The following is a 23,352-nucleotide window of genomic DNA, read 5'->3' as shown; positions in this document are numbered from 1 at the left end:
ACAGTTCAATTCGCAAAATATGCAGGTGTTTTTTTTCCATTTGAATGCTAAAATTTATAAATATTTTCATTAAATGTAAACGAAACGAAAATTCATTCAATGTAAAAGAAAATTACAACTACATTTGAAGATTGTAATGTATTGCGCTATTTTAGGGCTTTGTTTTATAACGGATTCAATGCACCTCTTACATTAAATTTCAATCGCTAATGAAAAATAACACTATCGCATCCACACCACTTATAATTATAATCAAATTATTATAGGTTTTATTATTTTTGAAATATCTGTTGGTTAAGTACTTTCTGTGTTATTACACCATCAAAATCGCAATCATTTTTCTGGGAGCCGCCATCTTGAAACGTTCGCGCCCAACTTATCGTTCAATAAGACCGAATCGGAAACGATCATTGGCGAACGTTCGCTGTAACTGAACGCACTACAGATCTTAAGTGAAACATGAACGTAAAATTGCAGATTAATTTTCTTTATATGTATAATGCATGCTTGTTAATTACCCAGTCACCACATGTTAACGTAGTGTTATTCAGAAATTATCTTCTTATCAGAGAAAATAATCAAAAGGTATTAAAACAAAAATAAAAAATGTACACTTAATTTTTTTTCTAACACTATCACTCACCACCTATATCAACACTTAGAGGAACCACACAGCACAAGTCAGTCTATTGAGTTCACGAGTCCTTGGATGTCCTTCGTGTGTCCTTCCTTGATCCTGGTTCAGCCTCAGGTGCCGGCACTGTTATAACGACAAAGTATGTGATCACGAAAAAAAAGGTACCAAATTAAACGCAACTTGAGTAGGTCTTCCTGTCCATCCTATTGTTACGTAACCGATCTTCAATGCTGCTACTCTACGGGGTCCTCACCCTATCTGGTATGTCAGAGCCTAGCTGAAATAATTCGCGTTCAGAATAAATCTGAACGCTGAAACTCCGGTCTGTAAAAACTATAACGAAAAATGAATACAATGCTATTATATCAATATGCTTAAAACTGCAAAATAACATAACCAACTCATAAAGTTTTAGTTAAGAAGTCCATTTTTACCTCAAATAGCGTCGAATTGAACTTCTGCTTAAATCACAATACAATCACTGACCTCTCGTCATGTAATGAAATATTTCAGGGCCCTCAATCTATCAAATCTGCCGCCGAGTTTCGGTGGCAGTCCCCCACCTGAAAAGTATACTTTTTTCCCCTTTTTGGGGGAAAAATTCCCCCTAAAAAAAAAAAAAAAAAAAAAAATTTTTTTTTTTTTTTTTTTTAATAGAAAGATGTGTCTCATGCTTATTATATCTCAATTCTATTTCTATGTAATCTTTCAAACATACTTTATTATGAAAAATGCAATGAATATAGTGCAACCATGTACAAATGTAATAATGAGAGATTAATGAAAAAAATCCCCAAAAAAGGGAAACGCCGCGAAAATTCCCCCTCCTAAGGGCTGCGGACCCCTTCCCCCAAAGTAGTGTGAGGGCCCTGTATTTAAATATCAACCAATCAAAAGAAGGCATTACAGTGTAATAGGCTGCGTTATCGATTAAAATCTACCTGCGGTATACAGCGGGCACAGCGATTGGAATGGAAAATGTGAGTAGTGTGTTGATTCAAATTGGTCAGGCGTGCAAAATTGAAAGATTCATTACATAATTCTTACGGAACATTATTGGGAAATGAATTATCTACACAGGTATGTAAATATTATTGCAATCCGTTGATATTAACTGTCTGATATCGGGGCTTGAATGTTGCGCACCAAATTCCTTGCGCATCAATATAGACAAAGAAGGAAAACTTTCGCTATTAAAAAGATAGAGTGGACTATTGACGCCAAGAGTCTGCCAAAGCAAAAATCATCAAAAGACTCTATGGCGGCAATTTATATCGACTAGTCAGAGCCCTCATTTGAGGGCCCCACGTTGGGCGCCAATTTGTAACCTCCTGTCACGCGGAGTATTTTTATTAACTTTTACTCGTAACAAGCAAGTTACAGTTTATTATATTATCAATATTCTTATAGCTTTTGTATAGAAAGTCAGTAGTTGAAGATGACGTCCTGAAAATATACAACACAACATACATTTATTAAAACATGTGTGGTTCCCCTCAAGAGTATATGACAATACGCGTACACACAAGAATCAAAGCACTATAATTAATATTAAAACAAGTTAAAACAATAAATCATCTTGCACAGATATAAATTCCTACACATACTGCATCATACAATGATACAAACATACAACATGAACAAATACATACAAATGACTAACTAAACACAATTTACTCACTGAATATGTGCTATTCACGACCTGCTGTTCCTATATATGGCTGGTGGGGTGAGTTCTGCTAGCTGAAATATTAATTATTACAAAGTGAAAGTGATAATTCATAACAACGTATTTTTACCGATATCCGATAATTTGAGTAAAGAAATAAAAGAATAGAAGAAAGAATCGGGGATGATAAACACAAATACAAAAGCAGTAATATGATTATAGGTGCTACCCAATTTACGGGCAAAAGCTTTTTAAGTTTTTTTGATAACTATGTATTTTTAATAAATATATTGACATGATTGTGTTCAAAATATTATAATTGTTGCAATAATTAAGTAATGCATCCAAAAAAAATCAATCTTAAAACAAGTTACATGTTCCAAGCTTAAAGATCTAGCATCTTATATTTTTTTGTTTTCTAGCCACAGGAATTTATAGCTGGTTCGGTGTCTGTGGTATAGTGGATGGGGTGTCTGCAAACTGGCTTAGTCACTGGGAGGTCTCTGTATTGATCTCTTAAGTGGGAGCATTCTTTAGATAACCCTAAAGACATACTATGGTGTACCATTTGGGTTGAAAGTCAAGAAGACCTACACGTTAAAAAGAGAAATGTACGTCAAAGTACAATAATTGTATGTCGACATAAATATAAAATACACTTCGAAGTATATATTTGTACGTCAAAGTACAATTTGTACTTCGACATACATGTTTGTACTTCGACGTACACATTTTTTGAACAGCCAATCAAAACACTAGTCTCTTGAGCAGCTTTTCCTTCATAATAAATGTTTAAAATCTATTTTTTAATTGAGGACAAAATGAATAAAAATATCAGAATGGCAAAAAACAACACATAGAAGTTTCAAGTATTTAATGCATTGAAATAGATTATGTACAAATTTGAAGAAGATTCAATTGTTACCTTTTTAAAATTAAAATTATTCAGCATATTGTGAGTATTTATTGATCATGCGGGGCGGAGTATCACGACCGTCCAGTGCATTACTGTGTAGGAAATTCCCAACGGTAACCAAATAGTTACCAAGCATTAACGGGATAAATAATGTATTATAACCTCTCCGTTGGTCGTATTTTGTGATAACCATAACTTGCATAAGTCAGAGGTTAATTTCGCCACGCCAGGTCAATATATACGCACAATATCTATGAGTTAGCGGTCGATAGTCGCATAATTTGGTATAAATTATAATAATAATAATGTTTAATAAATACACAGCACAATATCTATGAGTAAGCGGTCGATAGTCGCATAATTTGGTATAAATAATAATAATACTTATGTTCGATGTCAAATATCTCTAAAAGCAACAGATGTAAGGTGTCTTCTGATTGGCTAACACTCAAGGGTCGGTGAAAACTGTACGTCGAAGTACATTTCTCGTTCTACCTAGAAGGTCTTGTAGACTTTCGATGTCATGGTACGTCATATAGACACTAAGTACTGGTCCTACCCAGGAACCAGTTTTTTTCATCAAATGTCTCAATTCAACTTGACAGCTTGCTAAAGCAGTTGCATTTAGCATACAGTACATGTGATGTGTCAAATCAATTTTGATTGACAAATTTGACAGTATTTTTTTTAATCCAATAAGTTTTAGACTGCCAAATAACACACACTACGTATTGAAAGCCATACCTGGAGCTTTCGTCTGTATACCACTGACTTAATCAGAAGAATGATTTCTACTGTTGGGAAACGTTAACACCACTAATTGTCTTCTATTTATTATCAATGTATAATTATGTGTAACAGCATAACAACATACTTGTTTCGCAATTAAAATATTTAATAAATACAGGTATCTTGCAGGTTTCTAATTTTCTTTCGCAAACTATTGTTGAATAGTTTAAATTGTGTCGCCACTAAAAAACTAGCCATTTTGTAGCAATTCTAAAATCACAGTCTAAACTGCATACACTTAGCTCTACAGTTACAATTTGAATGCAAATATTAGAATGCATCATGTTATATCATCCATATTTTTTTATTTAAACATTCAAATAACACATAATACAGTACATATATAAACAGATATGTGGTATTGTGTGGATATACAAAACACTTCACATCATTTATTTGCACATAAAATAATAGTTACAAAATAAGTAAAACTCATCAACCTACATTTCAAGAATATTTACGTATATGAAATTACAAAGTGGTGTTATTGTATTACCTTTTACAAAATTAACATTGCTGGTTTTGCACTAGCCATAAAACATTTATCATGGATTAACAAGTAACAACCAATTTATTAATTACACAATAGAACGGAAATCATATTAATTGCATTATGCATTTACTAAACAAGCTATTTGCTACTGTTTAGAATTACACTATCTTACTAAAAATGATCACTGGTACTTAGTGCTTTTACATACTTGTGGTAAGTTTTGTATTACTAGTTTGACAATAATAGGCAGACACTTGTCGATATACAGACAAAATTTGCATGGAAACTTTTCATATTTTTTCAGCATAATTGCCTTAAAATTGTTAATTTAACAACCCTTTTGACATTGTTTGCACATCTGATCTTATTATACCATAGCTGATTTTGTTTATAGATAGACATATATAGACTTTTCAAAGTTCTATAAAAGTTCACACATGTTCCATCCAAGTAAACAAACAGAACCAATAAAGATCACCACAGATAATAACTGTGTGTATAGCTTGGAAATTTTGATAGTTCGGGAATCCCTCCTTTGTTGATTTCTGTAAACCAAAACTGTTAGTTTTGCTGGATATAATGGCTTGTATAATGCCCAGCTCTTGCCTTGGCAGAACAGCTTCTAAAAACGGAAAACCAACAAATATCTTAAAATTTGATCAATAATGCAGACAATTTACAAATGTCTTGTTTTTTGTTGATTTCGAATCTGGAAGATTTTTTACGTACGATTGTGGTACGAAAATTCCAACGGTATCGGATTTTGGGGTTTGAGGCCTAAACTATTTATAGTGATAAGTAACCTTTTGGGATATCGGTAAATGCGAGCAGACGAGGTGAAAATACTTTTAAAATTAAAGCTAAAAGACTAAAAAGTTAGATCTGAATATCTTAAAAATGTGTGAATAAATGTGTTTCTGGTGGGTAACAACGACAACTTACCAGAATATTGCTTATGATCAAACGTAAAACTTCTTTCTGAGAGCGAATGGAAAATGCGTCACAAATTCTGATACATAAACAGTAGGGTGTCGTTATTGAAATACCGCGATAATACTTGAAGAATAGAGATGCCAACTATAGTGTATAAAACAAATAATTTTTTAACAAGCGTTTGTGATTTGTCAGGATAATAATAACAATAAGATACTGAAAAGATCAAAGCAAATAAATTCGACAGAAATCGGAGATTCTGCAATATATTAAAGACGGGTTATGTTCCCCTAAATTGTGTTCGGTGAAGACTGTTACTATATGTAGTGAACCAGTCTTCGGCTTATACCCACTGAAGAAGAGCATTCAGGGGAGATAATTGAGTAATGACCTAATTCTGGAACGGTTGCGAAGAAAAACAAATAATGCGAGAATATTTAGTGCGATTCGCTAAACAATTATGATGTCATTGATATAACTTTTTCTGAGGTATGTATTTACATGTGATTTAGCATATGTCAAAGTGTTTTTGATTTGTTCAAGTTCATAAATAGCATCGCGAAAATATATGTCGCGTGGCAAATATTTTTGAAACGTATCCATTGACCTTATCGCAACATCCGGGCACTTGCGTCAGTTAGAGTTACATGCCCCTTGACGACGGTGAAAACAAAAGCGCTGTCGCCATTTTATTTGCATTGAAATATTTAACACTGCTCGCAATTTTCTTAAGTTAAGGCACATCTTCGCGACCATTTTTTAGAATAAAAATACCCAGAAATAGAAATTCTTTCATAATGAATTTAATTTGTTACCTTATTACCTTGTTACGTATTAAATAAATTCTCATGATAAATGTTATTGTTTTTATTTAATTCACACCAATTTCGACACTTTTTGTTTCCGCATGTTAGGTATTTGAATGCCCCTTTCTTCATCACAAACCTATGATCGGATACTGTCCAGACAAAGAAAACACGGTGTCATAAAGCCAGCTGGGGACCTATACTTGGGTCTCTGCATAAACCACATGTGGTCATTAAACACAATTTATGATACCTCTATGTCATCTCTTGTCATACTGAGCAGTCTTTTAAGCCAAATTTTTAATGCCGAAATAATTGAATATACAGTTGCTTTATAAAACACGTTGACACCTTAAATAAACATTTAATTAAATTAAATACAATATTTTTCATTTGATTGTTTGCATCAGTCTTAAAATCGTGTAAGCTTTTGTATTCTGGTGTTTAATTGCCCCTTTGTTTTGCATAATCCGATTATCTCGTTCTTGATCAAATATTGTCCAAACTTAACTGACAAAAAGGTGTCATAAACCACACTGGGTGGTCCAGACAGTGTCATTTAACACGATAGATGCCACCATGTCTCCTCTTTCTGGTAGTATTAAGCAGTCATTTGGATGAATAATTAACGCCGATGTACTTAACAGTTGCTTAAATTAGATATGTGACATATGGTCAAATATAAAGTCATGTCCAATTTAGATTATCAGAAATTTACACCGTAAAGATACTGGCCCAATTAATTTATTAAAGTATTTAATAATTATAAAATTTACGTAAAAAAAACAAGTAACGTATTTAGCGTGTATCAGTTAATTAAAAAGACGTCATTCAGTATTAAGATTTAATGTTACCGTTGTTACGACAATAAAAGATCGACATCATAAAAAAGAAATTACGTTTGACAGCAACGGGGGTAAATAATGTTTGAAAAACAAATATTTATACAGATATATGAGTGTTAATTTTAATATTTGTCACTTGTACTCATTACAATGAACACAACTAAGGCTTTCAGTAAGTCATGTACCAGATGTACCTACGTATTTTACAGCTTCACATTAGCATGATAAATTGACATAGTAGAAATATAATTATAATGTTCGAAGATGAATGAACCCTGAAAAGAACGACAATACTCATTACATTAACATCAACAAGGATACTCCCATTATTACAGAATAAACGAATTTACCCGGTGTCTCAGTGAGAAAGTTAATCATGAATGTCGCCGTACTCGATCATCGGCCACTTGGTCGGGTCATTTTTCCAACATCCAGCTTGCCATTTGTACAGACATTCATTAAGTCCTCATATCGGGCTTTCGAAGTGCAATCTAACCCTTCATAATAGTCAAAATACATTTTAAACACCAATTACAGGACATTTAATTACCTATCGACTTCCCAATAGGAATGCAATTGACGAAATATCAGCAGAGGTGCTCAATCAGCGTAGTAAATTCGACCGTATCTAGGGCATTGTTTTCACCGTCGCTAAGGGACTGCCCCTGTTGTGACGTCATCGCGATAAGGTCAATATGTGGTATATTATGTAATTTTATGTCTAAATTCCCATATGTATGAACGGTCAACGCCCGCTTCGCGGGCTTTTGCCCGTAATACCTCTTAATGTTATGACTTACTTATCATTTACTGATTCCTATTGAGATATATAAAACTAACTGGATTTCTGTTTCTTTCTCCAAATACGTTCTATGAAAAATGACAAGCGAATGACTTCCGCTTGGGACAAACCAAGACAAAATTAATTGCAACCTTAATGTACAGGTTACACTATACTAAGTTTTACGCCTAGTTACAGATGTAGCAAAATATCTAAAAGAAATGAGAATTTGTTCAATACTGTTTAAACGATTGTTCCTGTCTTTTGTTGGTGCAATTAAAGGAGTAAGTATGTCGTTAAGAAATAAAATCCCCTGTCTGTCCAAACGGCAGCGTTCAATAAGTTCTGAATTTTGTAGACTGTCTAGTAAATCTACCCTGTGAATAAAACGTCTGACCATTCTGAAAAGGCAAATCAATTATTTAAGCAAATAAACAGAAAAATAATTTGCACTAACCTCATAATTCCGAGTTGATACACACATTCGTACATTGCAAAAGGGAAAGATAAACACAATCTGACATGCGATACAGTATAACCAAAATGTCAGATATGTAAACACATCCCAGGCACAAGTACATAAAGCCTACTAGAGTCCTATTATTTCCATTTTTTCAAATATATGATGCACACAAAGAAATGACGTTAAATGATACAAAAATCTAATTATTATTTTGATCAAGAAATTCGCCGTCGAGTCAGTATGGTATGGACAATTTCATTGAATTTGGCATAAATGTTGTTTTTTTTTGCAACAATGTAAGGAAACAAAAAAAATGCCGTAAAGAGACTGATACCGAAAGTTGGTCGTAGTTTTCAAGATGGCGTCTGTAAATCTCCACGCGAGAAATCGCAACGAAGACAAAATAATGTAGTTTAATTGTTTTGACGATGCAAATGCTTACATAAAAAGAAACGAAATTGATACGAATAACCGTTCCGTAATTGGTTACAGCACAAAAACTTTGTTAATCCAGGTAAATTCATTGTATTATTTTGTTCATATATCTAAACGTAATGATTTCTGTTGAAACTGAAAGAACCATACATTTATTATTCTTCAAAATTTCATTGATTGTTGTGGTTGTCACCAGCTGGCGTCTGAAAGAAACTCAAATATATTTGAATGAAAAGAGAAAAGAGAGACATGTTGACTCATTATCATGGGAATTGGGATTTTAGTTTTCAATGGCTACAGCTTGAAATAATTCTTTTGATAGGCCGACTTTCTTGTCAAATATTTTGTATCTTTTATATCAATAAGAAAAACTACAAAATAAGTTGTTGGTGATAATTACACTGCCTTGAATAAGTAAAAATGATACAAAAAAGAAATGTTCGAGACTGTCGGAGGAGGAAAGCTCTCTTTTTACATGCTTACTCTGACATTATGGCTGTAAAAATAACGAGTTTCCAATATTTTTAGTAAGAGTCGGGTCTTTGGAGCCTGCCAATCGCAAAACAAGTAAAAAGTTAGTAAATATCAAGTTGAACACGCACACTGTTCAATGTCGTTAAAAATAGAAAACACATGAAATGTCCGAGACCACATATTCCAGAGTTACTTGAAAGAACGTTTATATCCACATCAAAGATATCCGATTTTGTTTGGCAGCTCTAAGAAATGCATCATTTGACACTTTTACTTTCACTTTGCTTAGAACCATTAAAAATCAGAATTATACACGAGAGAGTGAGTTTAGGTGTCTTAATTACCTAATTCTGAAATGTCCGATACGACAGTTCTATTCGTTGTCAGTAAGTGTACTGTATGGATAATGTTTTATCTCTTTTGAAATGGCTTGACATAACAAGCATTTATAACCAGAAAAGACATAGATGTCCAGGAAAGTATTCAGTTTAAGAAAAGAAATTAGTGTGCAAGAAATGTCCGAGACTGAAATGTCCGATACGAAAACTTGTAATTCAATAAGCTGATGTCATAATAAAGAATAACGTGAAATGATATGACGTCATCGCTATTCCACATGTTCCTGGAAATGACAAGGTTGTTTATCTCCGCTATATTTGTATATTTGTATATTTCTGGGAAGGTGTATTGAAAATAAGTGGTAAGTTGTTTAACATTTTTGTCTGAGATATGAAATTGATTGTTTGAAGTTGGATCGTGTTTTGCAATTTGAATTATTGATATTTAATCAATATGATACAAATGTTTTTTGGACAGAAATAATTTCATTGTTCATAAAATAATCTGTGAAATGTCCGAGACATTTGGTATCGAACATTTCATTCGACTTTGTGCCTCCATGTCCAACAAAGTTCAGACAGTAATAATATATATCGTACACATTGTGATTTGTATTTAATTTTTAAGTATTCGCATCAGGAAGATTGAAAAATGATTCAGTTTAAAACAAAACTATGCTAGTTTAAACTTGTACCAAATACGGAAATTATACCACTGTTATAAACAATTATATATCTCTATACTTAAGCTTTCTGGCAGTTTTTAATGAATCTGTACATTTTTCAGTTTTCCTTGCATATAAATTGTTAGTATATGGTAAAACGGTTTTAATGTCGGAAATATATTTACAATTCAAATTATATTCTACACAGAAAAACATTGATACTACGGTCTCGTACATGTCAATAATGTATCGTACATTTCCTTTGTATCTAATAGTGATTATTCAAGACTCCTTAGTACTATCATCATAAATTGTGCATCAAGTCAACAAGGAAGACTTTGCCTTTATTATTGTGCCTTGTTTTATACCCAAGTTAAAATGGGTCATACCATTGGAACACACTTGGTGTTCAGGTGCCAGCGACGGTTGACGGGCTTTTTCCACCACAGTGTTTTGTACTGTTTTCTCTTTAAATCAAATAGTCAAAGTTGTGTATCGATGATATCTAGGCCAACATAGTATGTGGGTCATGTTGGGTCAAAAACTAGGTCACGGTGCTGATTAGCCATTCACCATGGTTTCAAATAATTTCGAATATTATTCATTCAAACTTAGTCAGAAGTTGTATCTTTATTCTTTTTGGGTCGAGGTCGAACATGGGTCATGCAAGGTTAAAAACTGGGTGACAGAGTCACATATTGCATTGCCGGTTTCTAATTCTTTTGAATAATTACCACATTTTAGCTAAGCTTATTTTGCGACAATTTGGTATTCTTGCAAGCATGTTTGTCCTGATTAAATCATTTAAAAAGTATAAGCGGAACAGTTGATATAGCTTTCAACGTTTGCCGATTTTCTGAAAATGATTGTCTGGTTTATTTTTCTCAGTTGACCATGGTGAAGTCTAGGGTTGACATTTGCCAGGACTATACCAGGAAGAGATTAAAAGAGAAGGACTATGCGGGGTACTTAAAAAAGAGAGAGAAAGAAGAAGAAAAAGTTACATACCGTCTTCGAAATTTTCCCAAACAGAGCGAAAAAAGGGGGGGGGGGGGGGAACAAAAGAAGCCTATTAACATTACAAATACACAGACATAAGAAGAGGCAGTGCCTTGTTTTATACCCAAGTTAAAATGGTTCATACCATTGGAACACATGCTGTGTGCAGGTGAGCGACGGGCTTAGTCCACAACAGTGTTTACTCTCTCTAAATCAAATAGTTTTCATCCGATTTTCATCAAATTTGTTCAAGCCGATTGCAGTTGATTTTTGCACTACCTTGGTGTTTGAAGGTTTTTATATGGCATGCAGTTTATTAACTGTTGTTTGAATATTAAGTGTTCATGTATTTCATTGGGCCACGACTTTTTTTTTTATTGGTTTACAAATTTTTTTTGGAAAATGGTCCATCCGGCGGTCGAAAAAAAAATCAAAAAAAAATCCATTCAATGAATAGAAAAAAAAAATAAAACTAATAACACCAGGCCGCGAGTTCACAAAACAATTTTGCAAATAAAAATCGATTTTAACTGACAGATTTTCATTTTTGCCAATCAATTTCAATGGAAATCCATTTTCAATGACGAGCAAAATCGATTTTCAATTGGAAAAAAATGCTTTGTTAACACGGGGCCTGAACAAAGACAACATAACTTTTATAACCTTTATAAACATAGAGACAACAAATCAAATTATGCAAAGAAATACATCTTTATCTTCAAATGCAATGAGCAATTGTAATCAATCCATTAATACATGATATGACTATCTAAATCACCCTATACTAGAGCATTTTAATAAAACACAGACGTAGGAACAAAATGAAGAGACGTGCATAATCTCCATATTGTCATCTAACCAGAATACATGTACATGATATGACTTCATGTATCTAAATCACTCTTTACTTGAGCATTTTAATAAAACACAGACGTAGGAACAAAATAAAGAGACGTGCATATTAATTCTTCATATTGTCATCTGACCAAAATACATGATATGACTATTTAAATCACTCTATACTAGAGCATCTTAATAAAACACATATGTAGGAACATACTAGAGCATTTTAATTAAACACAGACGTAGGAACAAAATGAAGAGACTTGCATAATCTCCATATTGTCATCTGACCAAAATACATTATATGACTAGAGCATTTTAATAAACCACAGACGTAGGAACAAAATGAAGAGACGTGCATAATCTCCATATTGTCATCTAACCAGAATACATGTACATGATATGACTACATGTATCTAAATCACTCTTTACTTGAGCATTTTAATAAAACACAGACGTAGGAACAAAATAAAGAGAAGTGCATATTAATTCTTCATATTGTCATCTGACCAAAATACATGATATGACTATTTAAATCACTCTATACTAGAGCATCTTAATAAAACACATATGTAGGAACATACTAGAGCATTTTAATTAAACACAGACGTAGGAACAAAATGAAGAGACTTGCATATAAATCTCCATATTGTCATCTGACCAAAATACATTATATGACTAGAGCATTTTAATAAACCACAGACGTAGGAACAAAATGAAGAGACGTGCATAATCTCCATATTGTCATCTGACCAAAATACATTATATGACTAGAGCATTTCAATAAAACACAGACGTAGGAACAAAATGAAGAGGCGTGCATAATCTCCATATTGTCATCTGACCAAAATGAATATGACTATGTAAATCACTCTATACTAGAGCATTTTAATAAAACACAGACGTAGGAACATACTAGAGCATTTCAATAAAACACAGACCTGGAACAAAATGAAGCGACATGCATAATCTCCATATAGTCATCTGACCAAAATACATTATTAAAATGACTAGAGCATTTTAATAAAACACTGACGTAGGAACAAAATGAAGAGACGTGCATAATCTCCATATTGTCATCTGACCAAAATACATTACATGACTAGAGCATTTTAATAAAACACAGATGTAGGAACAAAATGAAGAGACGTGCATAATCTCCATATTGTCATCTGACCAAAATACAAATGACTATCTAAATCACTCTATACAAGAGCATTTTAATAAAACACAGACGTAGGAACAAAATTAAAAGACGTGCATAATCTCCATATTGTCATCTGACCATGTTTCAAGTGCCATGAAAAAGTATGAAGAACTTTTAAAGTTATCGCAGGATTCAGAAAAGTGTGACACTTTTTTAAGTTATCGCAGGATTCAGAAAAGTACAGCATTGTGAGGCCAATATGCAGAGGATGTCTTGAGAGTTTTTAAAGTTATCGCAGGATTCAGAAAAGTGTGACAGGACTGGGTGAGTCACGTAAAATATTGAATATAATATGTATTTTTAAAAACAACTGGTAGCAAGATGAGTTGCAGATATTAACTGGTCAGTAATCACATTTTAACTAACTCTTTTGACCTGTTAATTCTTTTCAGCTCAATTCAAAAGTGAAAAATGCCCAATTCAAAAGTAAAAAAAGACATTAATATCACTTGAAGTCAATGAAAGTCTAGCATTTAAAGTTTTCGTTTTCGATTCATCTTATGAGCATTTCTTGTAGCGGGCATCTTGCCACTCTCCAGACATCCTCTGCATATCGGCCTCACAATGCTGTACTGCTGTCGAAGCGCTGTGATAGGCTCAACTTCTTCCCCCAAAATGTTAGTATCACCACAGTGATAACATATCGGAGGAAAGTTCTGTGTAACTGCTGAAAATATAAAAAATAATACATGTGTATATATTTACTTGATATGGGTAACATACATGTATATAAATGAATCATTTTTCATTTTCAGGTTTAATTAGATCAACCTTACATAACAGGCAGATGCTATACAGAACAATATGCAAAGATTGATTGCTTATTGGCACATAAAATGTTTGTTCCATGTCAACATATTTGACTTTAAAAAACTACTGTTTACTTTTTTTTCCAAATAAAGATGAGCTAATTTGTTTCTATGCAATATAAAAGTATGCTTTATTTAATAATTGATTTTATATTTACTATAAAAGAATATTTTAAAATTAATGCTGGTCATAAATCTTATATACCTGAGTAGTATGTTGTCTCTATTTCTGTTTGACAACTCAGTCCCTCACGAACGAACACCTGTTCATGTAGGTCATGTTCTTCAGGGAATATGGCTAACCCACATGTGTAGATGACCGCATCATCCAGAAGTTCGAGTTGTCTGCACTGGTCAACCGTCAGTTTAGTTCTTGAATAGACCACGCGTCTCTTTCTGCAGTCAGCACACAGGATATATCTTCTTGCCTGAGCTGAAAGTTACAGAAAACTTCAAATCAATTCAATGTTTAGAATTCAAAATATTAAGCAAAGGATTCCTTTGGATCGAAGTAGAAAGCTCAGGTAAAAAATCCTGATTTCAGTACGATGTATATACAAATATCTGCTTATGATATTGGAGGAGTATTATTTTTATTCATAGAACAAAAACCTTCAATAATCTGTTATCAAGCTTCGGTCTCAGATAGTTTAATAAGTGCTTAGTAAAATAGTGTTTTTAAGGATTATGACTGAATATTCAAAAGTTATTCTTAGTCTGAGCTGCTTTTATATAGTTTCTTTAATATTAAAATCTAAATAGAAATAAAGAAAAGGAGACAATAGAATTTGATTGAAACCTGCAGACATATGTGATTTGTGGCGCTTGTCTGCTTCTGTCGCCAAAACCTTCCCATCGAGAGATGGTCTGGCCTCGTCAGTTGTGTTCTTTCCAATACACTCAGACAATGGTAGGAAAGAATCGTCATCGCCTTTTGTTGGGTCAGGTAACCACACAAGCTCTGATGTATCAGCACGCCTTGGGGACAGCACACAATACCAACAATGTTCATCATCACATTTTTTTATCTATATCAAAATAACAAATATGTCAGACATGCATTTTAAATTAAGAGTGACTGTATGATTGATTTTAAGAGACATTAAACAACATAGAATGTCCTTTGCATAAAAGCATTATGGTCTATAAAATATAGTATATTTAATACAGTATATAAAATATTACATGGCCAAGAGGGTTTCAGTAAAGATGTCTCCTTGAGGAATTTAAAATTTTACTGAAACCCCTCAGCGATGTAACATTTATTTTATCACACCGAGAAATATCTATTTAAGTTAAAAGTAAGTTAAATACAGTTTGTTCGTAAACTAATCATGTGATTAAAAAAACACTGCACACGCTAAAGTTATAAAATAATCATCTATAATCTCTATAAACTATATAAACAGCGGTATGGGACAGTGTTTATTTAAAGATAAATGGGCAAGTGCAAATCGTTTTTTGCTATAGCAGCGAGGAACAGTAAATTTTGTATTTAAGTAAATTGCTGGCCTGGAGTGTAAGAGTAAAAAATGTCCCACTTGCGCTAATGAGAAATTAACATTGTGAATCAACTTGAGATTTAATAATCCCAACTGTCAACTTCAGTGCTTTGTACAATAATTTAACAGTTGAACTGTATATGCAGTTAAACTTTTATGTGTTTAAACACCTAAACTAACAACAGCTATTGCTGCAAAAATATATACACACCTGAAATGTGTAATTTCGTTTCCTGCAGTGTGCGTTAAAGAACGCCTTCAGACGTGGTGGAGCCTTGTCGAGATCTTTACAGGCTGTTACAGGGCTGGATTCTTCTGCATCATGATCATTGAAGATTTCAAGGCACTCCATCATCTGTTCTATCTCACCATCTGATGCAGCATCATGGGCAACAACATTTTCATGATTTTTCTTTAGCTGGCTAAACCTCTGCTTAAGAAGTGCTAAAACTGGGTTTAATGATTCAATGAGACTTTGCTTCAACTCCTCCGTCCTCTCTGCTGCATTTCTCAGCTTCTTCAGTGATGTAAGTGATTTTGTTCTATATTCCAGAACATCTGTCATAGGGCTTCTTTCAAGAGCAACATTCTGCAGTGCTAAATTCAAAAGGCTCATACACCTTTCAGCAGGATTATTGTAACTCTGACAAGGAGCTGTGCGCACAGCTATTAGCATGTCAATGTCCAAACTCACAAACATAGCAATATACGCCAGTTGAACACTCCAGTATGTTGTACGATGATCTGGCCCCCCATCAGTGTATACAAATAACCTAGGTTTGTTCAGTGAGACACCATCATCACTTTCTGTTTCCCTAAGAATTTTTACAGTTTCTGTTGTGTGCCTTGCTGCTGATGAAGGGCTGAAGACTTTGTCTTTTACCACAACATGAATCTGGCCATTATAATAGCTGTCTTTTGAATCTTCTGGAATATGCACCTTGAACAGAACTGATGGAACAGCTCCATGGACATGGAAATCATGGTCCAATGATGCCAGCTTGGCAGCAACTGGCACCAATGACTTATTGTGTGCCCTAACTCCAGTGGACACTGGTTTCCCAGGCTCTCCTATTGGCACGACACTTTTGTCATCCAAGCAGATGAACACTGATTCATCACGTAGGTTTGAAGCCATCTCCTTCATCATGGTGTACTGATGGAAAGCAAAATTTGCATCTGGATGTTTTGCTCTGATGATTCTCTGCTGCACTGCAAACTTGACATTGAACCGGCCCGTATAGCACATTGCGCTTCGTGTGTAAGCATTCGAAGGCCAGAAGTTAAACTGAACCCAAGATTTTGACGGAATGGATGCATCTTTTGGCAAATCTTTTGCCACAGTCTCAATTAAATTTTCAACACTAATAGCGACTGGCATGTACAGCTTGTCCCCATGTCTCCTTTCATCTACAACACCAATATTGTCTAAATGAGAGCTCTTTAAATCCCAAAATGGATCAAGTCTAGTGTCCTTTGGTCTGCCATTATTTTTTCTCAAGTCGTACAATAGTTCAGTACTGTCAGAGTTCAAAAGAAACTCTGTAACCCTATTGTTAACTTCTTCTTGACGTCGACTTTCTGCAGCAGTATCGTCTTCTGTCAAAAACCTATACATGTGACGCAAAACAGCAGGTTTGGGTCCACATTTGGAGTACTTCAAGAAGAACGATTTTCTCATACCACGAGTGGAAAACTTCGGCATATCATAGCAGTAACAGCTTGAAGTTCACCGTCTGGGTCAGCTGGACTCTTCCAGATGAAGGTATAGTTACCTATATAGTTACCATACTTGTGACTGTAAAGTTTTGTCTGGAATGGTAACTGCAGTGCAGCTAACCACTTCTTCTTGTCATAAGCATCTTCTGGCTCAAAGTCATGGAGGAAAAGTGGCTCAAAGTCCTTTAGCAGTTTTATGGACTCGTACACTTTTGTATACTGCTCACTTAATTCACCATCAGAACACACCTGCACATCACGCATTACATTACTGTCATCCAATGATCTCACCGGCTCATTTAGTTGTCTGTTTGCTGCTGATCTTTGGACCTGTTGCTTTAGGAAATCTGCATACTTTATCATGGAAGATGTAAGTTTCTCACACTTAACTCGAAAGTTTGCAAATTGTTTGTTCAGGAAATAGCCACAAGATGTCATAGCTACCATGCTAGCAATTTTTTCGTCCAGTTTTTCAACAAGGACCTGGAAACAAAAATAATTTCTATAAATAAATGATCATATTACACTTTCTTGTTGTTTATACGTTTTATCAATTGACATTGAAATGCTTCAGGCCTCAGAGCAAAACTAATTTCTCTATTTTTATCTTTGACAAACATTCTAACTAAGTTTCATCAAGACTTTGTTCATCAACATGGCCTCAAAAGTGGATTTTGCTCCTCCGATAGGATTTTCAAAACAAATATTCTATTTAAGTTTTATCAAGATCTAATTATAACAAGGGCTGTTTGTTAAACATGCATGCCCCCCATATGGGCTGTCCGTTGTAGCGGCAGCCATTGTGTGAATACGATTTTTGTCACTGTGACCTTGACCTTTGACCTAGTGACCTCAAAATCAATAGGGGTCATCTGCGAGTCATGATCAATGTACCTATGAAGTTTCATGATCCTAGGCCCAAGCGTTCTTGAGTTATCGTCTGACAACCACCTGGTGGACGGACCGACAGACCGACCGACTGACATCAGCAAAGCAATATACCCCCTCTTCTTCGAAGGGGGGCATAAATATGGCCTTTAGGGTTGTAACAAAGTTTTTCTACAATTGGCTGCGTGACTTATTTTAATACTAAAACCAATGCAAAATTAAATGTTCCTCTGACATTATTAAACAAGAGCGATTGGTTATCACATGTGTCGCATGATGGTAACAATTTAACAGTTGTATACCTTTAAAACTAAGCACTTTTAATGATACACTTCATTGTGCTTTATCACTATATCAAGTTTCAAGTTGGCATCTTCAATACACCAAGAGATATGCTCTGGAAACGATTTTCAAACAATATGAGATAACTCAAAAATGGGACCACTTCCCCTCATTGAGCTTTTATCCCTTTATCAAGTTTCCAGTTGGTATCTACATTAGTTTGACAGTTATGCTCAGGAAATGATTTGTGACGGACGGACAGACGACGGAGACGTGATCCATATATGTCGCAACTACTCTGTAGCAGGCGACGCAATAAAAACTCGTACCTTGGGCTCTTTTCTCCTTTGAGACCTCCAATCATTGAACCCACTTAATTTTTCAAACTCCGGATAGTTTATCGATCTGGCTTTAAGTTTCTCCCAGTGTGGGTCCAGATACCATAGTGTACTAACTAAGGTACTAACTATTTGCTTTCCTGTTGTGTCCACCTGGATAAAATATTTTACATTAGCAATTCAAAATTCCTTTTATACTACAATTAATGGACAGTATTCTAGCCATCTAAATGTTCTTAAAGTTTTTGTAGGTTTAAAATAGGCCTATTAAACAAACTACAATTTAATTCAAACTAGCACCAAATAAATTATTAACTAATGTTCAGTACTTCTTAATACTTTTTAAAGTGGTCATGTTTGCTTTCCTTGAATACTGTTGAGGCAAAAATGATATATATAAAATCAAATCCTTAGAAACAATTACTTAAACCAACCTGCATTGGTGTAAACCTAACGTCATTTTGTGCCAGGAGTAAAAGCACCTCATTGTAAAGTTTATCTTTGGAGTTTTGGACCGGTCTGAAATGTACATATATATAGAATCTGGCACGAGTTGTCACATCATACCATATTTTATTAAACGAGTGCAGGAATTTTGTTAGTAAACGAGCATTTAGTGAGCTTACTTACGAATCTCCTGGACGAGTTAAATAAAATTTGGTATGATATGACAACAAGTGTCAAATCTTTTTATCACATGCTTTTAAATGAGCAAATTCAATATAAAAATATTTACGCAAACAATGATAAATCCCGAATGTTGTTTACAGTTTGTGACATCATTTGACATTGCAACGTCATGTCAGCAAAATAACAAAATGCGATTGGGCAATAAACGAAAAACCAAGCCAATGAAAACGCTTCAAGTATATTACACATATGTAAGATAAAAATTTATGTAATGGTTATATTACATGGGAAACAGGGTAAGGCATGTGATGTATATGCAAAATAAAAGGGTACACATTTCATATTAATGTTTAAGAATAAATTTATCATACTAATGAAATGTTGTCATGATTTTGAAGCACTTCATTCATATTAAAGGAATAAGGAATAAATGAAATAAAAACAATATGTTCAATAAACATTATTAAAATAGATCTTTTTTAAACCAGCCCCAGGCCATTCTGAAAAAAAAGGTAAGAAAATTAGTGTGTCTTTATATATTTTAGGAATATGCAGTGAAATTAGAAAGGTTTTAAAACAAAAAAGAGAAAATCAGCTGAAAAGAGAAAGAATCACACCCCTGAAGGAGAGTAGCAAGCAGACATTAGTATCAGAGTGTCTGTTCGGAACAGACGAGCTAACAAGACTAATTGTTAAGCCTACTTATTATTAAGCCACTACATGAACAACATACCTATTCTTTCCTGAAAAAAGATTTTTGAAAACATGTATAAAATTTGAAGCAAAAATTTAAAAATCCCATTTATAACTTTTAACGGCATTGACTTTAGAGGGACTGTCACCACAAACAACGAAAAAAGTTATAAAATATTTTTTTACAATTTTAAATTAAGTTTTATATTGATTAAAATATCATGACTTGTATATTTAATACATTACTTGAAAAGGTTGATAAGTTTTCATATTTTCAGTATATTCGGTAAAACAATTTTACTGGGTACAGGTACCAGGTATTATAAACTACCTGTTAACAATAAATAACGCAAGTAGATTGATCATCATCGTCACGTGGTAAATCCAGGAATGCAAATGTGCATGCGTAGTGACTTGTATATATTTTATATATAAATGATCAATCTACTTTTATTATTTATTATGTGTATATCGTTATGTCACCTATTTTCATGATGCACTTTCTATTTCACATCACAAAATTTTATTACCGAATCGAATATACTGAAAATATGAACTTTTTTCAAGACATGTATTAATATACCAGTTGTGATATTTTAATCAATATATTAACCCTAAAAGCGCTGGAGCTGAATTTTAAAGGCCTTTGCAAACAGTTTGGATCCAGATGAGACGCCACAGAACGTGGCGTCTCATCAGGATCCAAACTGTTTGCTATTCTGATAGTATTCTTTGAAAAAAATCGAAGAAAATGCTAATTTTAGAAATTCTGCAGACGACATTTTTGCAGACGACAAATTTCCCAGCATGCAAAGGGTTAAACTAATAATTGTAAAAAAATACTGTATTTTAGAATTTTTTCTTTTTTCGTCGTTTGTGGTTGACGGTCCCTTTTAATAAATACTGAACCAAAGTTAATTTTAAAATATATAAAATGTTTTTATAAGTTTATAGCTAGTTTATAATAATTACAACATATTATTAAATCGTGCTTCTTCACAGCACTTTTTCACATGGCATAAGAAATCATACTTATAATTTGAAAATCCAAAGAAAACCAACTTCCCTGTAAATTAATAGATTTCCTTTATTAATACAAAGACAAAGTAAATATTGTTTATACCTTTCCTTTGGCAGCTTTGTGTACGACTTTCTAGCACCCAACAGTATGTCGAAAACGTTTTCCTTTTCCTTGCCATCATCTTGTTGCTTGGATTCCTCTTTAATATATTATAAACATATTAAATGAAATAATTCTAGTATTACTTTAAAATGGCCTGTTTCACCAAGAAAATATATAACATGGTAAGAACCAAGGTGGGCCCTGCAGAGGCATCAATTATATTAACAATGGAAAGATCCGTTCCAGTTTAATTCGTTGTGATTGTGAGGACTTTCCTTCGACAGTGTCTGGCCAGCTCAGTTGGCAGAGCTATGGACTAGTGTACTGGGGGTCTTGGGTTTTAGTAAATGTCCGACAAACTCCTCTCTTTGTTTATACTTCAAGTTTTAATTTACTCTAATTTCTTTTAGGTCGATTATGCAACAAGTTATAACACTTGAACATTAGATAAATCACTCTTGACCGCTTTTAAATAGTTCACTCCTCCATAATAATATTATTAATATGTACTTATATCAGTTAATTACTCAAACTCAAATGTAAGAAGAAATTTATATTTCACTGTTGACATTGAACGACGGAATAAAATTTAAACTGTTACCTTGTTTGTAAAGCTCCACAAACAAGAATTTGTAACCAAACTCTTTGACTGCTGAGCATTGGTAGGTAACATCTATTGTCGTTTTCTCTCCATCGAGTTGCCGTGCTGCCTTTACTTCCCGTATGGAAAAACTTTCATCGTGTATTTTGGAAAATAAAGTGTGGCCAATTGTTTCATCTAGTTCGCCTCTTACTAAATGTTTATATGAAGAAACGCTATGACCAAAAAATTTACTTCGAAAAAAGCCATATTTCGAGGTGTGTACCTATATAGCGGCCATTTGCAATATCCGACAGGTTTAAGTTAATACATGCGTTTTGAAAAGCGAGCACGATGTCCAATATATGTGAACCAGTCGTCGATTGTACTTACCTGATTTTATTCGCAACCGCACTCAAACCGGATCGTTTTTTTTCTAGTTTCGCTACTTTTTCAGTGCGGTCAGGAATTAATTTAAAAAAAAAAGACGATTTTCCGATTTTATTTTTTTTCGCATTTTCCAAAAATTAGGGTCGGCGGTTTTGTAAACCAACAAATATAAAAGTCGTGGCCTTGAGGATAATGTTTAGTGAGCATTTATAATGCATAAAACAACATCGGGTATCGAACATTTCGAAAGTAGACTTCAAGGTTTTGTGTTTATTTTAAAGCTACATCTTTATATTAATCAAAACATATCATTGGGGCTTTTTAGATATGATGTCGCGTACAACTTCAAAACTGTTTTGAAAACGTATACATTGAATTCAAAGATCCATATGATTTTTTTTTGTTTTGCACATAATCATGTGTATTAGTCGGCGTCTGCATGTTATGTCGAATGTTGTTTTTTTCACTAAGTTTTAAACTTACAACATGCAATGACATTTTAAACACAAAAACAAACACAGAATACATGTGACGATTTGTTGCCGATGGTGTAAGTGCTGAAATCTAGTTTTGAAATGTTCGACACATATGTATGTAATGTTCGATTCGGTTTAAAAAAAATTATTTCTGGTTAGATATTATCAGAAACTGTTTAAAATTGTTCAGTTTTTTCATTGTGGTTGTTGTTGTTGAAGTACCCATATAAACTATGTAATGTGAGTGCTTACTTTGTAAACGCACAACTATAATTACTTCTGTATAATGGTTTCGTTTAAGCATAAGGAAATAGGCGAACATATTTGTTCTTAGTTATCAGACTTGTTCAAATGTTTTACAATATTGATTTGTATTATTAAAAAGTTCAGCAAAATATATTATTGTTATGTTTATGCACGATTTAATGCCCTTATATTAAAATATTATCCGAGTGATTATCCGTGAAATGTTCGAGACATTTTACCTGCAAGATTGAACTTTACCCCAACTTAAGTATATGTAGATATCGTCCTTAAGTGGATTCGTTTCTGTTTATACATACACGAAAGGTGAAAATTGACAGGAATACCTTAAACTCAGGGAAACCGTTGTGTGCAACATCGCACAA

At 33.7% G+C, this 23,352-nt stretch overlaps 2 protein-coding genes across 9 annotated transcripts in view; both read right to left on the bottom strand.

The window, feature by feature from the left end:
- The window catches only part of LOC127837163 (uncharacterized), a 768,625-nt gene that overhangs the window by 94,099 nt on the left and 651,174 nt on the right, over positions 1 to 23,352 (bottom strand). The gene's annotated exons all lie outside the window — the stretch shown is intronic.
- Positions 11,897 to 17,309, bottom strand: LOC127838291 (uncharacterized). The gene is made up of 4 exons (XM_052365934.1): positions 15,816 to 17,309; positions 14,902 to 15,130; positions 14,308 to 14,535; positions 11,897 to 13,960 (listed from the first exon to the last, which is right to left on the bottom strand). The coding sequence occupies exons 1-4, from the start codon at positions 17,307 to 17,309 to the stop codon at positions 13,767 to 13,769; spliced, it is 2,145 nt and encodes a 714-aa protein (XP_052221894.1). The 3' UTR covers positions 11,897 to 13,766.

This window comes from Dreissena polymorpha, chromosome 7 (assembly GCF_020536995.1).
Source record: "Dreissena polymorpha isolate Duluth1 chromosome 7, UMN_Dpol_1.0, whole genome shotgun sequence".
Taxonomy (NCBI): domain Eukaryota; kingdom Metazoa; phylum Mollusca; class Bivalvia; order Myida; family Dreissenidae; genus Dreissena; species Dreissena polymorpha.
Note: the sequence above shows the minus strand (reverse complement) of the source record. Positions and strands in the feature narration are given on the sequence as shown.

Coding starts and splice junctions, on each gene's coding strand:
- LOC127838291 (XM_052365934.1), bottom strand. CDS start 17,309: ATGCCGAAGTTTTCCACTCGTGGTATGAGAAAATCGTTCTTCTTGAAG. Junction 14,536..14,901: donor CAAATCACATATGTCTGCAG/GTTTCAATCAAA, acceptor TGTAACTTTCAG/CTCAGGCAAGAAGATATATC. Junction 13,961..14,307: donor AGAGACAACATACTACTCAG/GTATATAAGATT, acceptor TTATATTTTCAG/CAGTTACACAGAACTTTCCT.